The sequence below is a fragment of the Astatotilapia calliptera genome, chromosome 12 (assembly GCF_964374335.1).
Source record: "Astatotilapia calliptera chromosome 12, fAstCal68.1, whole genome shotgun sequence".
NCBI lineage: Eukaryota > Metazoa > Chordata > Actinopteri > Cichliformes > Cichlidae > Astatotilapia > Astatotilapia calliptera.
In genome coordinates, this window is record NC_137433.1 from 16,166,252 (window position 1) to 16,183,661 (window position 17,410).

The 17,410-nt window shown below is 40.5% G+C and overlaps 1 protein-coding gene across 4 annotated transcripts in view; it reads left to right on the plus strand.

Moving 5' to 3' along the window:
* The window catches only part of pdlim2 (PDZ and LIM domain 2 (mystique)), a 32,536-nt gene that overhangs the window by 13,509 nt on the left and 1,617 nt on the right, over positions 1-17,410 (plus strand). For 3 of the 4 annotated variants that reach the window (XM_026187846.2, XM_026187845.2, XM_080287481.1), the window contains 4 exons: positions 267-330; positions 10,839-10,951; positions 15,959-16,107; positions 16,759-16,870. In XM_026187846.2, the coding sequence (XP_026043631.1) occupies positions 267-330; positions 10,839-10,951; positions 15,959-16,107; positions 16,759-16,870 (438 nt within the window). The remainder of the gene's footprint in view (positions 1-266; positions 331-10,838; positions 10,952-15,958; positions 16,108-16,758; positions 16,871-17,410) is intronic. The other variant, XM_080287482.1, reaches the window with a different exon arrangement.

Genomic DNA, 17,410 nt, shown 5'->3' on the forward strand with positions numbered 1-17,410 from the left:
GCCAGGGTGAGTTGATCATAGAGTTTGTGTTATTATTATGATATTATTAGCCTTTTTGAGGCAGCAGGAACTATGAAGCCACAATAATATCACAATAGTGTAATACATACTGAGATAATAAAGGTGCCACGTGCTACAGTAAAATATATGCAGTACAGAAGAATCTCTGACGACTGACGCGTGTCTCTGTGTGAATTGTGGCCAACCTAAAAGCACAAGTTCTTATGACTGATATCTTTTTTTCTTTTCTTGTCCATATGTTACAGTTTTCAGCTGCACTCAAGGTCACCAGAGGAGAGAAATACGAGATTGTCAGGACTCGTGTCACAGGTTGGTTGAAGTGTTTTTGTTGAAGGTTTTCAGCAGTCTGCCTTACACGTAGGAGTTATTGACTTTTGTTCAGTCATTCTTTTTTCTACCTTGCAAATAATGAAGCACAATTTCTGTAATAAAGAGCACTTAATTAGATGGAGACAGTGGTTGCTAAGTAACTTAAAATTACTGTCTTCAAAACACAGTTTGTGGGTGTCCTTTTTTGTTTTACGGTATTTGTGAGTCAGAATCATTATTTGCGTGTCCAGGCTTGAAAGCCATAGATTTTCCTGGACTGTCGTTCATCTGTAGCTGCAGTTTTAGGCTGCAGTTCACACAGACAGTACAGCTGAAGATTTTTGTCCACTGTGTATTACTGTGTGGAGAGTATTTATTTTGACTGGGCTAGTCCAGTCCGCTAGAATGACTTATCTGAAGCCTCAGCCTTCCCATTTGAATTGTTTGTTTCTGATGCCACAGAAGGTGCCCTTGAATAGGTTTGCGGACAGTGTACTGACTGTGCACTTAACAGTAAAGGCAGGAAACTGATAAGGTTTGGCATTTTTATAGCAGGGTGTGTACAAACTACAAAGGTCAGCGTTCAAAATATCTGGCATTAAGATGAACAACCGTCTGGAGCTGCTTCATTCAAAGTCTGGGCCAAGAAAAAAAGCTATTGCTTTCCTTCAGAACAATGGCCATAACCTTTAGTTGTCAAAAATGGAGACTTATTAATCTCAATAGGCTGCAAGATATGGAGAGACGTAAAACACAGACTTATCTGTAAGTATGCTGTGTCCATTCCCCGTTCCAGCAACAGAACCAAAACCGGGGGACTAGAGCGTCTGGAAAGACTTCCATGAAGTAAAGAGAGAAAATGTTGTGGGAAAGTTCATCATAAGCTATTTCAGCTATGCCTCCATACTTAGTTACATGCATGGGTCCCACTGAAGACGAAACATGTGAAATGACAGAACAGGAAAAAACATTCAAGACCTTTTGTAGTGCCACAAGGAATTCCATCCATTTTTATAACTCTGGACATTACATAACGTTAGATAAATATGCAGAGGTTTGAACTTCAAAACATTGGAGCATTCCTCCTGAGAGGCAGCTGCGTAAGGCAGTCCAGTTTAAAGGTTTTCCTTCAAGTTTTAGATTCTTTGTCACGTCCTTGAAGGCCGGTGGCTCATGTTGGGGTACTCTTGGTTGTTTAGACACCACGAGAACCACTCTAACTAATATTTAGCTAATATCAATTTAGTGTAACTAATTTTGACAACTGAATTCCACAGTTTGCTACAGTTAACTGATACGAGGTTAAAGCTTTATTAATTCCTAAAAAACACTGTAGGCCACTTTGACATATCAGTTCACTTTATTTTTAGGGGGGGCATTTACAACCATGTTCTGAAACTGACTGTGGAGTTCCACTGTGGTGACCTGAAAACCATGGTGCAGTAAACTGGAAGTTGGCTTGCCCAAAACACATTAGGAGCTGTATTGTGGCTCAAAGCTCCATTGGCAAGCTCTTAGGAATGAACACACGCCTGTTGGGACAGCCTCACATGTTTGTGGTATTCATGGAGTCGCCCGTTCTTCCATTCTTCTTAACATTTTTAAAAATCATAATTCCTCTTATTTTTCTTCATTTGGACTCTGTATTGTCTGACTTCCTCTTGGAGCCTTTTCTTGGTTATTTTTAACCATTTGTTGAGTATCTTTGAATTAAATCAGTCTCAGGAAAGAGAGTTTTGGGTTTTGGCTGACCCCAAGAGATTTCTATCCCGGTTTTAAAGTAGTGATGAGCCTCCCACTGCAGCGCTGAGATTAGTGAGTGGAGTTCTTTCAGAGTGCTCGATGGGGAGATGGCTTGGAAGAGTTCTGCCATGGGTACATTGTGCATTATGTTGCTTGCGCTGGCAGGAACTCAGCATCCCATTGAGCGCTGAGATGTGGAGCGTCTGTGCCAAGGGCCTCTGTCCTGACTGAGAGGTGCAGAGTGCTTCTGTATCAGGTGATCAACTTCACTGAAAAGCTCCTAAAAGGCTTTTCCACCCCTGATTTGGCTCCCTGAGTGCAGAGAGAGTGGGGTGCGCAACAGGATCCGCCATTTTCCAGGGTGTTGGATATCCTGAGAAAAAGCCTGTATACAATAGTGGCTGTGATGGCCTGGTGTTGCTTTTTCCCTTGTGTCACAAGGATGCTGTTGTGTGATGAAACTCAAATGGATGGGGGCTGGGGTATGGGGTGGAGTTCAGTGGACACCAGAGAGCCTGCTGACACTCGCAGACTGTACTTAAGCCATGTCACTCTAAGGAGAAACTTTTCAACACACAGCCATGTCTTTTGATTGGAGTTTAGACCACCTGCGATACCAGACCGACCACATGTATGACAGAATCGAAAGATTTAAATGAATGTTTAACCCAGTAATACCAATTCTACCACATATCATACAGAAGTATTTGAGACCTCTACACAAGTGGGGATATATTTTTTTCCTGATACACTAGAATTATCTGCAAATTATTTCATGCTTCAGTCTTTATAAGGTTAAAAACAGACATTTTAGTATATTTATATTTACTATAGTGCTGTTTCTACCTCTACTTTTATACCAACTTGCCTTGTGGTGAATATGAACTATAGAGTTTATTTATCAGTGGCTCATATTTATCAATCAAGAATACTTCAGGACGTGGAGGGACTGGGAATTGAACTCTCAAATCATTGGCTATATTACAAACTGCTTTTGAAGTCACAGTCGTGACAAAAGAGCTAAATGCATGGTGCATCCTAGATTACTGGAATCTGGACATAAGCTTGTTTCTGAACTGCTCGGCCACTGTCATGATTCAGAGCATCTGTTTATATCATCATGAAGTGACCACAATGGGATCTCTGTTGCACTGAGCAGAGCCAAAACCAAACTGCTCTTCATGAGACATGACCCGTCGCTCGACCATTAAGACTAGGCTCCGTGTCTGGGTTTGCAGTTTCTGCACTTTGAGGTTCCTGAGGGTTGCCTTAGTGGGCTGTCCGATCCTGTGCTGGGACAGTGAGGTTGCTTTACAAATATCCTCAGTAGTGTAAGATCTCCAGCTACAGCCGGGCAACACAACATTTTGTGCCAGCGCTGGCCAAACTTTTCCTCTCGATTCTAAATTTGGTGCAGTGGCCTTGGCTGTATGACATGTCACGGAGTTCTTTATCTAAAGAAGTAGCTGTCAATCCCCACATCCTCTATTTCATGCATTACTGTCCATTGTTCTCTTCACAGGAGGATAGCCGTCACAGAAGGAAGGCGGCCTTGTGCTTCGTTATTCTAAATTGAGGCCAAAACTGTGCTCATCAAATTGGAGCAGGAAAAATGACTTGGCATTCAAGAATGGAGTTTATTTTTAATGGTGTCAAAATATAAACCTTTATAGACACAGTTGGATGAAAATTGAAGTAATTAAAGTATCAAAGAGGCTGGGAACTTAAGGAAAATTCAGCTCAACAGAAATGGCCACTCCTTTTTACTAAATAGAAATATACATATTATATAGATGATGATGATGATGGCTTGGAATGATGCACTTTCTCAGATCTGATGTGAGTGGGCCTCTTGTTTGGTTTGGCATGCTGGTGCTGTGCTAAGCCAAGCCAGTGTCTGGGGAGCAGTGCTGGCTGCACGGTCATGGTGGAGGGATGTTTTCTTCTCTGCACAGTGAGCTCTGTGACTGGGCAGTGTGAGGCCCTTTCACGTGGACTCGTAGCCGTTAAGCTCGGGGTCCATTGTGGCCTCTCCGTGGGCAGCATGCCTCTCGTCATCCCCTCTGATTGATCAGCACAGCTGTTTTTCTTTCCCCTGGAATGGAAAAGCAAACTGGGACACTTTTGATTCCCTGAGCTTTGCAGGCCTCTGGGTGCACTCATGGGGATAGATGGCCCTGAAAGTTTTATGGAGAACTGTTGGCTGAGAGAGATGGACCTTTTTAGAAGTTGTTGGTGTTTACGAAGGTGGTTGAGCATAATGTCAACATTCCTAAAGTTGTTGTCAAGGGAATGACATGAATAACTGCCCCTTGATATGTTCGTGCCAACAAAAATAGACATGTTAGCATATATTTTTGTAGTTTTACACAGTACAACACCCACATTTTAGTGTAGTGATTACCAGGGGTGGATTGGGTGATCGTGAATCATAACTGTTAGGCTGCAGAAATGACATGTGGAGAGTAACTCTTCTGCACTGACATACCATAAATGCTGACATGTTAGATTTATGGTCTATAGTCATTTGTGGACATTCCTGTTGAAATATATGTGGCAGTTTTCCATCGCTATACAGAGTACTCCAGTATTCAGTACAGTTGGTTTAAATCTGTGTGAAATGTGAGAGTGGAACATATTGTTGTGATGCTGTGAGACTACTTACAGTTAGAGCTCTGTTATCTTTGTGGGAGGAACTGTAAAAACACCAAAAAAACTACAAAAATGTCTTTATAAAAATTTGATCGTCAGTCTTGTTTACATTCAGCTCGTCTTGACTCTTACTGTAACCCCACCACACATTTTTTTTCTTTTTTGGCGCATGTGAAGAGAGTCATCTCGCCAACCATGAATTGGAAGTCCAGTGATTTTTAGTCCAACCATAATGAACTCCAGATGTCTAATGAGCTTGATATGCTGATTCAGTCAGAGCCTTGTGGGGAATTTTATAGGGATAAAAATGTGTTGCTCAAAGCACCCTTTGTGTATAAAACACTATGCAGACATATTATTGACCTATTCAGTTTTGGTAGCAGTGAGTCTCTCTCTCAGGCCACCTACACTAGAGATCTTACTTCATTACTTTTAGCTTCAGGAATCATTTGTTTATTAAACTAAAACTGCAGCACTTAATAACTGTTTCACGATCTGTTTCTGTCAAGCATGTTTTGCAGCACCCAGTATGCTCATCCATTCAGAGGTGTATCAGAATGCTGCTCATTCGATATCCAATGTTTCTTGGCAGTACTGTATGTTTAGAATCATCCTCTTATCTTGTTTTCTATGTTCTTCATTTAATCTTGTACAGTTTGATTGTGTGTGGCCATGGTAAAGGAGTAGAGAGTAGAGGAGCTATTAGGACCAAAGTCACAAAAATCTATTCCTTTGTTCAGTGTCACTGCTCTATATAAGCCTATTTTACAAATGTCTATGTATAAACCCTGAGAAAAATGAGCTTGACTTGTAAAGAATTGCATGCTGCAGCATAGACTGGAGTCCCGTAAGACTTTTGCATCAGTATTTTGGAAAAACAAAACAGAACACGAAGTTAGCATGCATTTAGATTAAAAAGAAAATTACCTTTAAGTCTTAATTGTCTTAGATTATATGCACAGGTATAGTCTCAGCACATTGTTTTAGTCATATCATTATTGGAACCAGGACTGTAGTCGGAGATGTAAGACCTTTCATAACGCAGGGGCAGTCGGACATGAGCCAATAAAAAAGGTAAAGAATGTTAATTACATGATTTTTTTTTTTTTTTTTTTGTTCCAAAAAGATGTCCTGTGTTTAACCATGTATTGTGTTTTATTTGTAACAGAATGTGTACACAGTAATGCACCATTGCTCAGACATAATTACAAGGCAGGGATCTATCAGTAACAGTGGATAACGAGTAGGTTACTCTTCGCCTCAGGCCTTTGCTCAGGACCTCCACCAGTGCCCACTGCTGGATAGGAAAAAACCTACACAGCTCTGATTATTACCAAGCCCAGAATGTCTGGTGTCCCCCGCCTCATTGTAGTGCAGCACTCATGTCTGAGGTGGAGACAGTGAATTAGCAGTTACAGCACTTTCTTACAGCGGCAACTGTCTTCCCAAAAGTAGCTCCTCTAGGCATCACTCCTATGTGCTGCTGGCCAGTGCCCTGTAATTGAAGCTGCAGGGTGGTAATGATGATGCACAGTGGCTTGGTTGGAGCCAGACTGAAGACTCCTCTGCTGGCACTGTCCCCAGTGTTTCCCATGGGTCTTTATCTGAAACAGCTGCCTTCACTTTATTTTGGCATTTTATGCTTGTTGTGTCTAAAATGGATAAACTCTTGATTGTGTTTAGAATGATTTTTTTTTCTTTTGTAACAGTTTTTATAATGCACTAAGGCTTTATCTCTAATATTGGTAAATGAATACGTCCCATTTATAGTTGCCCACAGTTTTGTTTTGCAGAGATCAGCCACAACAGTAAAATCACCTGCCTTCTAGTGGGTTGATTACTGTTATGTGCCAAAGCAACGCTGATCACATATTAGGAGTATATGAAAGTCTTTCAAAGGTGTGTGTAGCCACTGCAGTGTCTCAGGCGTTTTTGGATTCTGCATTCTGAATCTTCAATTAGTGTTTTGGCTGCTGCTGTGTTTTTTGTTTTGTTTTCTTTTTTGGAGACAGACATTACCACCACACAGGCCAGGCCAAGGCCAACATACCAGTTGCCAACCATCTTGCCAGAGAAAAATATTTATTTTCTAGCTGGTGGGTTGCTGTAGGTTATTGGTAGTTACTGTGAAATGGATTTGTAAAGGCCTAGAGATCAGTCAGCGGCTAGAGAGAATTTTGTGTTCTTTGACCGGTTGGCAAGTCATTGTGGGAGGTTGCTGGCAAATGTTACAAACACCCACAAATTATTTGACGATCAGTAAAACTGGTCAGTTAAAGTTGCGACTTTTGAAGTGTGGTGGTTGGGAAGAGGGAAAGAACAGTGTCCATTTCTGGTTTGCACCAAACTTCTTGTAGTTTCACTACAGCAAAAAACTACAGGCGGCCACAACATTTATTTTACCTGGTGACAGCCAGCAACCTATGTAGTGACATGAGGGTCATCAAGCCTGTGTGACTGAGGCCTAAGCTCTTAGCTAGTGCTATTAAGCTGGTTTAACTTTGGATGGGTACAATCCACAGATAGGAATAATCAGCATACATTTATAACTAACATTACTAATAAATATTTGCAAATGCACCCAGAAGTGTCTTTAAAAAAACACAATCGTGGATGCTGGCAGCAGATCTTTTGGGTCTTGTAGGTTGCCAGTTTGGCCCTTCATAGACTGGGTTGGATCAGGTGCACCTGTCAGAAGGGGACCAACAGATCTCCATCTGACCAAGGCTGGAGAACTTTTTTGTGTTGTGCATGTTCTAGTTGAGACCACTTGTGTCACTTAATAGTGTGTGGTTATGCTTTATGTGAAAGAACATTAAGGTGAATGGTACTTGCCAAGGTAACATCTACATGAATGTCAAGACTAAAGAATGTAGGTTTTAATACAATGTATACTTTGTAATATGTGAGTTTCTGGGGCACCAGTGTTTGTATTTTCACATGTTAAAATCAAGCTGAATCCCATAAATGTCGGGTCAGTTTTTGCTGACGCACAAGGGTCTTCTCTGTTTCTTTCCCCAAGCATGCTGGGATAGGCTCCAGCCCCCTCTCCCCTGCCATGGAAGATGTGAGTGTATAAAATGGATGAACGATGAAAATAAACAGCAGGTTTCAGCACAACCTTAAGTTGCCATGTTTTCCACAGTAAGACAGATGTGGCCCTCCGTCTTACTGCTGCAAAGGGCCTCATACATAAAGTTAGAGATTTTAAAATTAAGACATTTTAAATGCTGGAGTTTATTTTGTTTTGTGTTGGTATTGGCTGTTTGGGCATTATATTAAATATCATAGAACTTCAAGCATGAAAAATGGTTAACACTGAAATGGAAAAAGCACATAGAAAAACCCAAATTCTGAAACCTTGCATGTTACTTTGGCAAAAAACATTGTTTGTGTTGGACCAATGGGACGTGGATATCCAATCTGTTCTCCAGGCAGATTTTTGTCTCTGTGCATTTGTATGTACAAACACACCATAATAAGCTAAACAGTATACCTAAAGAGGATATATATAGTGCTCAATAGCTTGATATGTTATTTTAAATGCAGTACAGCATTCCAGCAACTTGCCCTAATGATCTTGGGATTGTTGACTATGAACTCCTGATTACAGTTCAGCGCAGCTTTAATCAGAGCTTCCTCTTCTTGCCAGCCACTGGAACCACAAAAAAATTGGCTGATGATATTCTCCGCTGGTCTCTTCCATCTGTGACCATTCTCTCATCCAAGAAAGAAAATAGGCTTTCCTCAGCTCACCCGTATTTCTTCTTGAGTTTTCTAGTACATGAAACATGGGGGTATTGTTGGCACTGTCATGATGCAGTTCCCCAAATGCACTGTAGAACTGAGATCACTGTGTGTAATGGTTCAAAGGCTTAAAATGCAACAGTGATGATCTGGAACAAAGCATATGCAGGAAGCATTGGTTAAGGCTTTGCTAGTCATGTAGCAGTTACCGCTATAAAATTCTGGCACTGGATTTCGCAGAATGGATTGTGGTGATGGGAGAGCTGCTCTGGTTGTGCAGACAAAGTTTTTTTTTTTAACTTTCTAAGGTCAAGCTCAGTCACAGCTGCATACTCCCTGTCACAGTGGAGCGCATGTGTTTTTTCTTTATCCCTTTTGTTTTTCTTTACTTCATTGCATTCCTCTTGAGTCTCCGAGCCGAGCTGTGATTTTTATCCCTAAATTCTTATGATGTTGGAATGCATGAAGATCCACATTCAGTAGCTGGACACTTATGTAACATATATTTGGTTTGTATTAGAATAGATTCATCAGTACATACTGCTTGGCTTCACTAGGTCTGAAAGAATCTATACATATCCCTCCAGTACATTCCCTAGAGATTTGCTCAAATAAAGACAGCATGGATGTCTCTATTCGTGCATAGTGATAGTATGAAATATATGATGTTCTGAGCCTCTGCCTTTTGTGGTGGGTTTATCCTGGGAGGAATCATGGGGAGCCATCCCAGTGATCATTTCTGGTAAAGGCTTCCTGGCATCCGCCACTAATCTACCCACTCACTAAGGAAAAAGAGCAGGAAAATTGGACTCGATTGAGAACAGAGACATTGTTCAAAGAGTTTCTGAATTGGAAGCGGGTGCTGGCATTGGGCACACAAATCTTTGACTCCATCCATGCTATTTGTTCAGTACTGAGCTCTTGCATCAGCTCCAGCTTGACTTTCAGATGTGTGCTGGTTCAAAAGGTTGGGTGGAGCCACTTTGCTGTGAAGCCCATGTAACACTTGTGCCAGCTGGTGACATTTGAGGGAGGAGAAAAAAAAAATCGGTGAGCTTTATTGCAAAAGCTGTACTCTTGGGTTGTCTGTGGGCTTTGCGATTTCTAGCACAAGATCTCCTGCACTGTGTGCACTGTGTGCGGGAGATGAAATGAAGTAACAGCTTTATTTCACAAGTAAACTTCAGTAGGAATATTGCAGCATATGTGATCAACAAGTATGACTGCTAATTATTCTGAGCTGTGCCAAGTAGTCATGAGGACTTAAAATACCAGTTTTGAAAAGACAGCAGTGAAATAACTGCCAGGTTTCTTTTTGCCACAGGTTGGCTAGTCCATTATCCTTGTTGAATGATATTCACCAGGAAATAGTCAGACCACATGTAACACATGTACTGCTCTAAATCATAATCAAGCTTTCAGCTTCCAAGTTCAGGATTGGGAAATATAATATGGCATTTTGATGATTCTGTCTTAACTCTGTACTGCATATTTCTTTTCCTGAGCTAAACTAACATGCTGAGGAATGAATTTCAGGAGTTTTTTTTCAACCCATACTGTTAGAGTAAAGATGGAAAAATCTACCTTTAACTTAATGGTGGAACTGCTGGATCACCTGTAGGTACTTAGCGCCCTCTTCTGTCAAAAGTCAAATATTTTTCACTTGACTAAGATTTCTCAATTTCAGTATTTGTACTGTAAGTGTTCATTTTGACTGATTTGTGTGATGCTGCTGTTTAACTACAGTAACTACAGATGAATAATCATCAGGTGTGTAGAGCATCTGGAACCTATTACAGTACAAGCTGGCTCTGAGTTTCTCTTCAAACCAATTTTCCAGTTAGTACCAAACACCTGTTGCTACACCATCAGTCATCTATCAGCTGTGGGAGTGGAGCACACCTAAGACTGTGCATGATTATCAAGATGAAACAATGTTAATTCAGCTTGCTGAGATTGAAATGGATCAGCAGGAACAACCAGTAAAAGGAATGTCGGTGTGACTCAAGCTGTCAAAACCTTGGCAGCACAGTGAATCACATTAAACAATGCAAGCATGTAGCTTATTTGGTACTTGAAGTTGAAACATTTGTCTAAAATCCGATGAAGGTTTCAATCGGATCTCGCCTGGTTTGATCTTGACTGAATGTGTCTTTCAAAAGATATAATTTTATTTCAGGTTTTCATATTTAGAGTTTCTGGAAATATGGACGAACTGCCTTCAATACCAAAACACTCCTTGGTGGAGAAGCTCTTCAGAATCTCACCCACTGAATTCCTGTCTCTGAATGGAGCAAAACACTTGGTGTGTCTCTTATGTTTAAATTGCATCATTTCATACATTTTTGCTCTCTCCTTCTCCACAGGACTTCTCGCCTTCAGACTACAGAAACAACTCTGTGTCCAACACAACTCCACAAGGACGCTTCTCACCCCAAAGTCCCACTGAGCGTGACGTACCAGTGTCGCCTCATCGCAGGTAAATGTTACACTTTTACTCCAACATAATTAAAACCTACTTTTGACTCCTATACACACACAGGATTACCACACCAAATGGATTGTTCTCTTTTTCTGAGAGCAAACCGGGACTCTTTCACTTCTTTAGGCTTAAAATTTAGGTGCACGCTCAAAGGAAAAACCCGACTTGGTTTACAGTGGCTGTGTTAAGCCGTGGTTGGCATTTTGTGGCCATAGTTGGGAGTTAACTTGGTCAACTTTGTGGGAACATTCTGTCTTTAAGTATGAAAATTATGTTAATCATGTGTTATGGCCTTCACAGTTCCCAACTTTTAATGCAGCTGGGAATCTCCTGGTTTTGTGTAAACAGTGCTTCCACCACATCCATAACCAAGATGTTCTGGAGGAACATGGAGGCAAAATATTTTACAACAGCAGTTGGTTGACGATGGCTTTTCCTTTGATTTGATTCTCTGGTTTTTCTTTCACATGATAGCTTGATATCCAACTACTCGAGGGCCCCTTTAGAGGACAATGCACAACAGAACCTAAAGCTTTAACATGTACTACAGCGTAAGTTTTTTTTCCTGTCTAATTGGAGTATACACAGTTTCAATGCAGTAATTTAGTGCCACCTATAGGCCTGTAGAGGCTGCACCTGCACATTCCACCATCACCTGGTACCTCATTTATAACTGTAAAGCTGCAAATATGGCATGAAAGTGGGTACTTACAGACCATGCACACATGTATTTTGAAATTTTGGAAAACTACTAAAACGGGTGGTAATCATCGAACTTCTTTATTATTAGATTTTTATAGAGAGATTTGTATTTACATTTGTGATCCTTCTCAAATTTTGTACTTTATCAAAGACATAATTACACCCAAATTATAATAACAATTAAGGCTATTTGCATTACACTGTGTTAGTAGTAAGACACTTATTATTACCTCTACAGAAGTGAAAATAGTTTTATCTGGTTGCATCAGTGATCTCATCTTGAAAAATTCTTTCAGTTTCTCAGTTGTTTCCTCATTTTTAAAATCTCTGTCAAAATGCAGATTAGCTGAGAAATCTGCCAAACCAGTTCCTTCATTTAGAGTAAAACAGCCAGCTTGTGAATCTACTGATATTGTCCAGGTGGTTCTCGATGTTTACTGCTTTTTGCAGAAACATTTGGAGTCAAATGAACCTTTGGGAAACGGCTCATCACCTCCCTCAGCAACACTTTAGTGTCTTGTTTCCTGCCTCACCCTCTCTGATTAGGTGATGTAGCTGTAATTTGATTCTGTTCCCACTGTGCAGGTGCTGCCCTCCTAAGCATTGTTTGGAATATTTGTTGTCCCAGAAGAAATTGGTGTTTTCACTTCAGTCTCTCACACAATCCTTTCTGTCAGCACGCTCACGGTGGCTGTTTTTTCTTTCCCCTCCTCAGTGCACGATAGTTGACTTTGGACTTTAGACCCAAGTCCAGCTGGGCTAACCATAGCTAGTGATGTGTCAGCAGCTGTAGTCAGACCCTTCCCAAAAAAGATTGATTTTTGCTTCTCCCCCTAATTGGCCCCCAGTCTAGAGCTAGCACAGAAAGTCTCTCCCTGTTCTTTCCAGCCAATCACAGACTCTGTAACACCCATTTTCCCACCCCTTCATGATGCATGGCCAATGAGTTTCAGCTAAAGGCACACCTTTCAGTCACTCTTGCATTTTCTGTGCCGTCTGGTTTAGATAGAGGTGTGTGCTCTTCATCTGCTTGTGTGTCAATATTGTTTGTTCTTTTGTATGTTGGTATGTTTGCCGAGTTGCTCTAGCACTGTTAAAAGGACAAGGACTTTAGCTGGAGTTGTTCTTCCCCACTTTTTTCACTCTCTTTCTCTCTTTTTTTCTTTTTGAGGTGAGTCTCGTCATCTTATGTTTTGCTGTTTTTAATTCCTTCTCTCCATATGTTTTGACTTTGGTTTAGATGTTGTACTTCAAGGAAACCAGTTCATAAATATGGCTGGAATTTAGCTTTGTGATCTTAGATGTTTCGACTACATGCAGCTATGCCTTGGGTCTCATTGTTGCTCGCGTGAGCCAAGTCTGGATACAGAAACCAGCAGCACATTTGTCTTGGCCACTGATATATACATGTGAGAACATTGGAAAGCGCAATTCCCAAGAGTTTTGTGGAATTAGATTTAAAAGTGATAGTTGTTTTAATGTGCTTGCACTAATAATCTGTGTGCTTGACTGCTTGTTCAGATGCATGTTATTTTCTCTGACCATAAGTCCTGTTATTTCTATTCTTTTACCTAGAATTTCCATTTGTTTTGAGATAGCATGTCATGAGGGATGGTGAGGGAAAGGAAAAGGGGAAATGGCTTGCTTAGGGTGGAGCTGAGCATGTGGAAAACTTGGAGAGGTCTGAGAGGTCTGTTTTCAATTTGAACCATGTTCAGTGATGCAGAAGAAAGGGTCTGAGCATTTGTTTCATTCACATACTTGTTGCTATGTCTGTTTGCCCTTGTTTGTTGCAGCCATGTTCACTAAGGGGGAAATGGGCTTTGCATACACAGAAATATATCTTATGAAAATTCTCTGAACATGTTCATTTAAAACCATTACTCATCTTTGCAGCTGGACAGTGAACCTGAACCTAAAACCCAAGAAACCAGGGCTGTTTCCTTTTTCAATGGCCACGTCTGTCTCTTTGCCTCAGCCCAATTCCAGTTTAACAAAGTTGTCTAGTCTCATAATTTGAATTATCAGTCACGCAAACTGATTTGTTTTTTAAAAGCAACACAGTCACAGATTTCTCATCTTGAATCTGCTTTAAACTCATAATAATTGAATGTATAGAGCCAGGCTACATGAAGTTAAAAAATGTTACAAATCTGCCAAAACCCAGCAACACGCTAACTGTAATGTTGTTGTACAAAAAAAATAAATAAAAAGCGTTTATAGGTTCACATCTGTATGTTAAATCACAACAGTGTTGAATGAAGTTGAGGGCTTTGTCTTCACACCACAGGTGTCAGTTAAAGCATAAATATCTCTGCAGTAGGTGACAACAGGTGGGACAGTCAGTCAGGTTGGGTTATTCTAGCTGACAAAACGGCTCCTATTTGAAGTAATCAAATCGCACCTAGTCTGAACAGTGTGTACCTGGCCGACTGGTTCCACATGACTGAAAACACTCCCTCCAGACAAACACACATACAGGAACAAAATTTTGTGTCTTACCAATGTTCTGCCAATCTACATTTTAGTACATGGGTTTCCTCAGCTCGGGTTGCTTGGAAGACGGAGCTTTTATCTGTTAAGTAATAATCATTCAGCTCACAGTGTCTAATCCCCTTTGATGGAAGCTTCTTCTCCCCTCCTGCCCTTAACCTGAAGCTGAAATTGCAAAAATGCAGAGTTTGAAGTAATTTTCTATGGCTGTGTACCAGCGACAACAGTGGCTGGAGGCGTCATGTGTTTGAGTTGTCAGTCTGCATGTACGTGCAGGGATTCTCATGAACATGATGTGTCAGGTCACCTCGAGGGATTTTATAAAAATTTGGTACAGATTTGCAGTTGACCTCAGGGCCAGTGCAGCTTGTCGAAACACGTTTTTCACCACAACTCAAGAACTCATGGGCTAATTTCATAAGTTTCTAATGGGATAAAATGATGTGATGACATTTCATTTTGAAAAGGCCAAAGGTCACACCTTCACAAAAAGAGACACGCAACTGCGGGATCTCATGTTTCTTGGCTGTTGGAGAGGCTTTTGAATCAATTTTGTACTTGGTGATGTTATTTTGTGCTATAGATTATGTAATGCACAAGCCTCTCTTATTACTACTTTGTTAACCGGTTTTAACTAATCAGAAGTTTTCTAAAAAAAACAAAAAAACAAAGCCGCTTTTCGTTAAGCTCTTTATTTTATTTTTTCTTTAAGGATTTTAGATTTGAGATGTGGCTCTCTCAGTTAGCCTTTTGCCCTCCTTGTTTCTTCCTTGTAGCTGTTTGCTGAGTTAACAGCAAGACAGCAAAGTATGGTGTTACTGGTGGAGCAGGTTGAGCATTAGTTTGATATTGTTTGAATTCTTGTACAGAGTTGCTATTAATGTAGAAATAAACATGCCATTTCAAATCATACCAGATCATACTTGTATGGCTTTTCTTGGCATCAACTAGTAATTTCCCAAGAACCTTCCTGAAATAACAGTAATCCCCTGATCAATAAATTCAACAGTTCCCACTGTAATATCATATTTTAAATTTTGATGAGAGGGGAGAATTCTCTGGTTTGGTCTGGGTGTTGTCTCTGCTATTGTACAATGTTGGAGCTGTTGAAGCAGTCGTTGGAAGTACCTGCCAATATAGATTGATTTAGGAACAAATATGGCAGAAATCTCATAAATCAGATAAGTTGTTTTACCATTTTAGATTAGATAAAAGCGCTGTTCTGAGCAACAGCTAAAGAAGTTCAAACTTAGATGGGCCTCTTAGTTGGCTCTTTACAAACACACTTCTGGTGAATCTGCAAATGCATGTGATGAGTTGCAAATATGTGTGTGGAGAGAGTTACCCTTAACTCAAAGCTTTGATTTGCCCTGAGCTTATACTCACAGGCTCATGTGTCCTGCTCTGCCTGCACTCTGTCAGAGTGTAATACAGCAGACATTCATAATGAGCAGCACTCAGTTTCAGTTACTATTTAAAAAAAAAAAAAAAAAAAACTTTTACATCTACATAGAGGAACCAACTGATATCCGATAAAGTTTGCCTTCTGCCTGCAAAACTGCAGCCAAAACACTCAACACAAACTTGTGCAAATTGCAACACTCCAAAGTGCAGCAAAAATCAAATGTACAAAAGAGAGCCGGAGAGGCCTGCTTTAAGTTATTATTGGTGACTTGGTTTTATGTCCATCTATTCAGTCATAATACAAACTTTAATGCTTTAATATCACCGTATCATACACATTTATATATTTTAAATCATATATAAATGAAGAGATCCTATACTGATTATTATTGGTTTGTTTTACAGCAGTCCCAGTTCTGACTTTGCCATGCAGAGGTTCGACACAGACTCAGAGGTGTACAAGATGATCCAGGAGAACAGGGAGTCCCGCAATCCACCTCGTCAGTCCAACACCTTTAAAATGCTGCAAGAGGTCCTGGAGGCTGACGAAAAAGGTGAGACGCTCATTCATCCAAAGAGCATCCTTTATAGACAAAAGTGCACATTGTTTCATAAATATAAAAGTGTGTGTGTATGTTAGAACACACAAGAAAGTGGCAGTAGGTATTAGTTGAGCACAAAAGGGCTTTGTGACTGCAGAGATTTTATCCATGTGGACTGGCTGCTTTGAGACTTATTTTCTGCATCTGTCAGCTATATCAAGTACTTTATAATTCACTTCCTCTCTTGTTTCTGTTTGCTGCCCACATCTCCATCTTGAAACCATCCTTGACAAATGTGCATCATTCAGAACCATATGCACTTCCATATGTTTGTCATGAGGAGCGCAACTCTGCAGTGTGTGGGTCATAAAAATGTTATCATGGAATACATCTGTCTGATTCCCCTTTGGCTTTGATCTTTGGCAGTGAAAATAAATCCAGATAGTGATAACATTCTTTCATGACGTGATAATGGCCAGTATTTGGAAATTTCATATAGCGTGTCCCATAGGCGACGACCTTGTGATGACAGTTACCGGAAACATAAACAAGCTGCACTGACAGAGGACAGTGAAGACAAACAGAGTGCTGATGTGTTGAGCAGTGAGACGCAGCGTGTCAAAGCTTCATCATGAGCAACTCTGTGTGTGTGTTTTTCTCCAGAGGCAGCTCTGAGGTTTCCAGGAAATCTTTCACCAAATGCCCCCAAAGCAACCACATCAGTGGGAGGAACCAGCAAATACCACACCTGCGAGAGGTGTGGTACCAAAATTGTGTAAGTCTGTGGTCGCCTGCAGTTACATGCTTAATTGGATAACATAGCCGTTGATATAATAATATATTTGTGTCTCAGACTCAGAAGATTTGATGCTGGTTTGTTTTACTTATAAATCTGCAAATGATGCTACACAATTACAAAACCTTCACACTTGAGCTGTGGTACATGAGACTTCTAGACCTGCCAGCCCAACCAGATTGAGCTATTATGGACAAAAGGTGTTTGCCTTGGTGACGAGAGTCAGACTTCCGCTCCCCTCTTATGCGCACCACTCAGCCATTTATGGTAGAGTGACCGAAGAGAACGGGTTCCTCAACAAAAGACAGAAGACACTGTGCTTATAGTTCAAAAGCAAAATACTTGGGTCTTAATGAACAAAGATTTAAGTATTTGGCTGCAAATGGTAATATTTATCTGGAACTGGAAGACTAGTCAGGATAGAGAAGTGTGTACATGACAAATACAAAATCCTTTTCTGGAGGGAATTCTTATTTTTTTTAATTTTTTTTTTTATTTGAGGCTTCACGTGTTTATAGA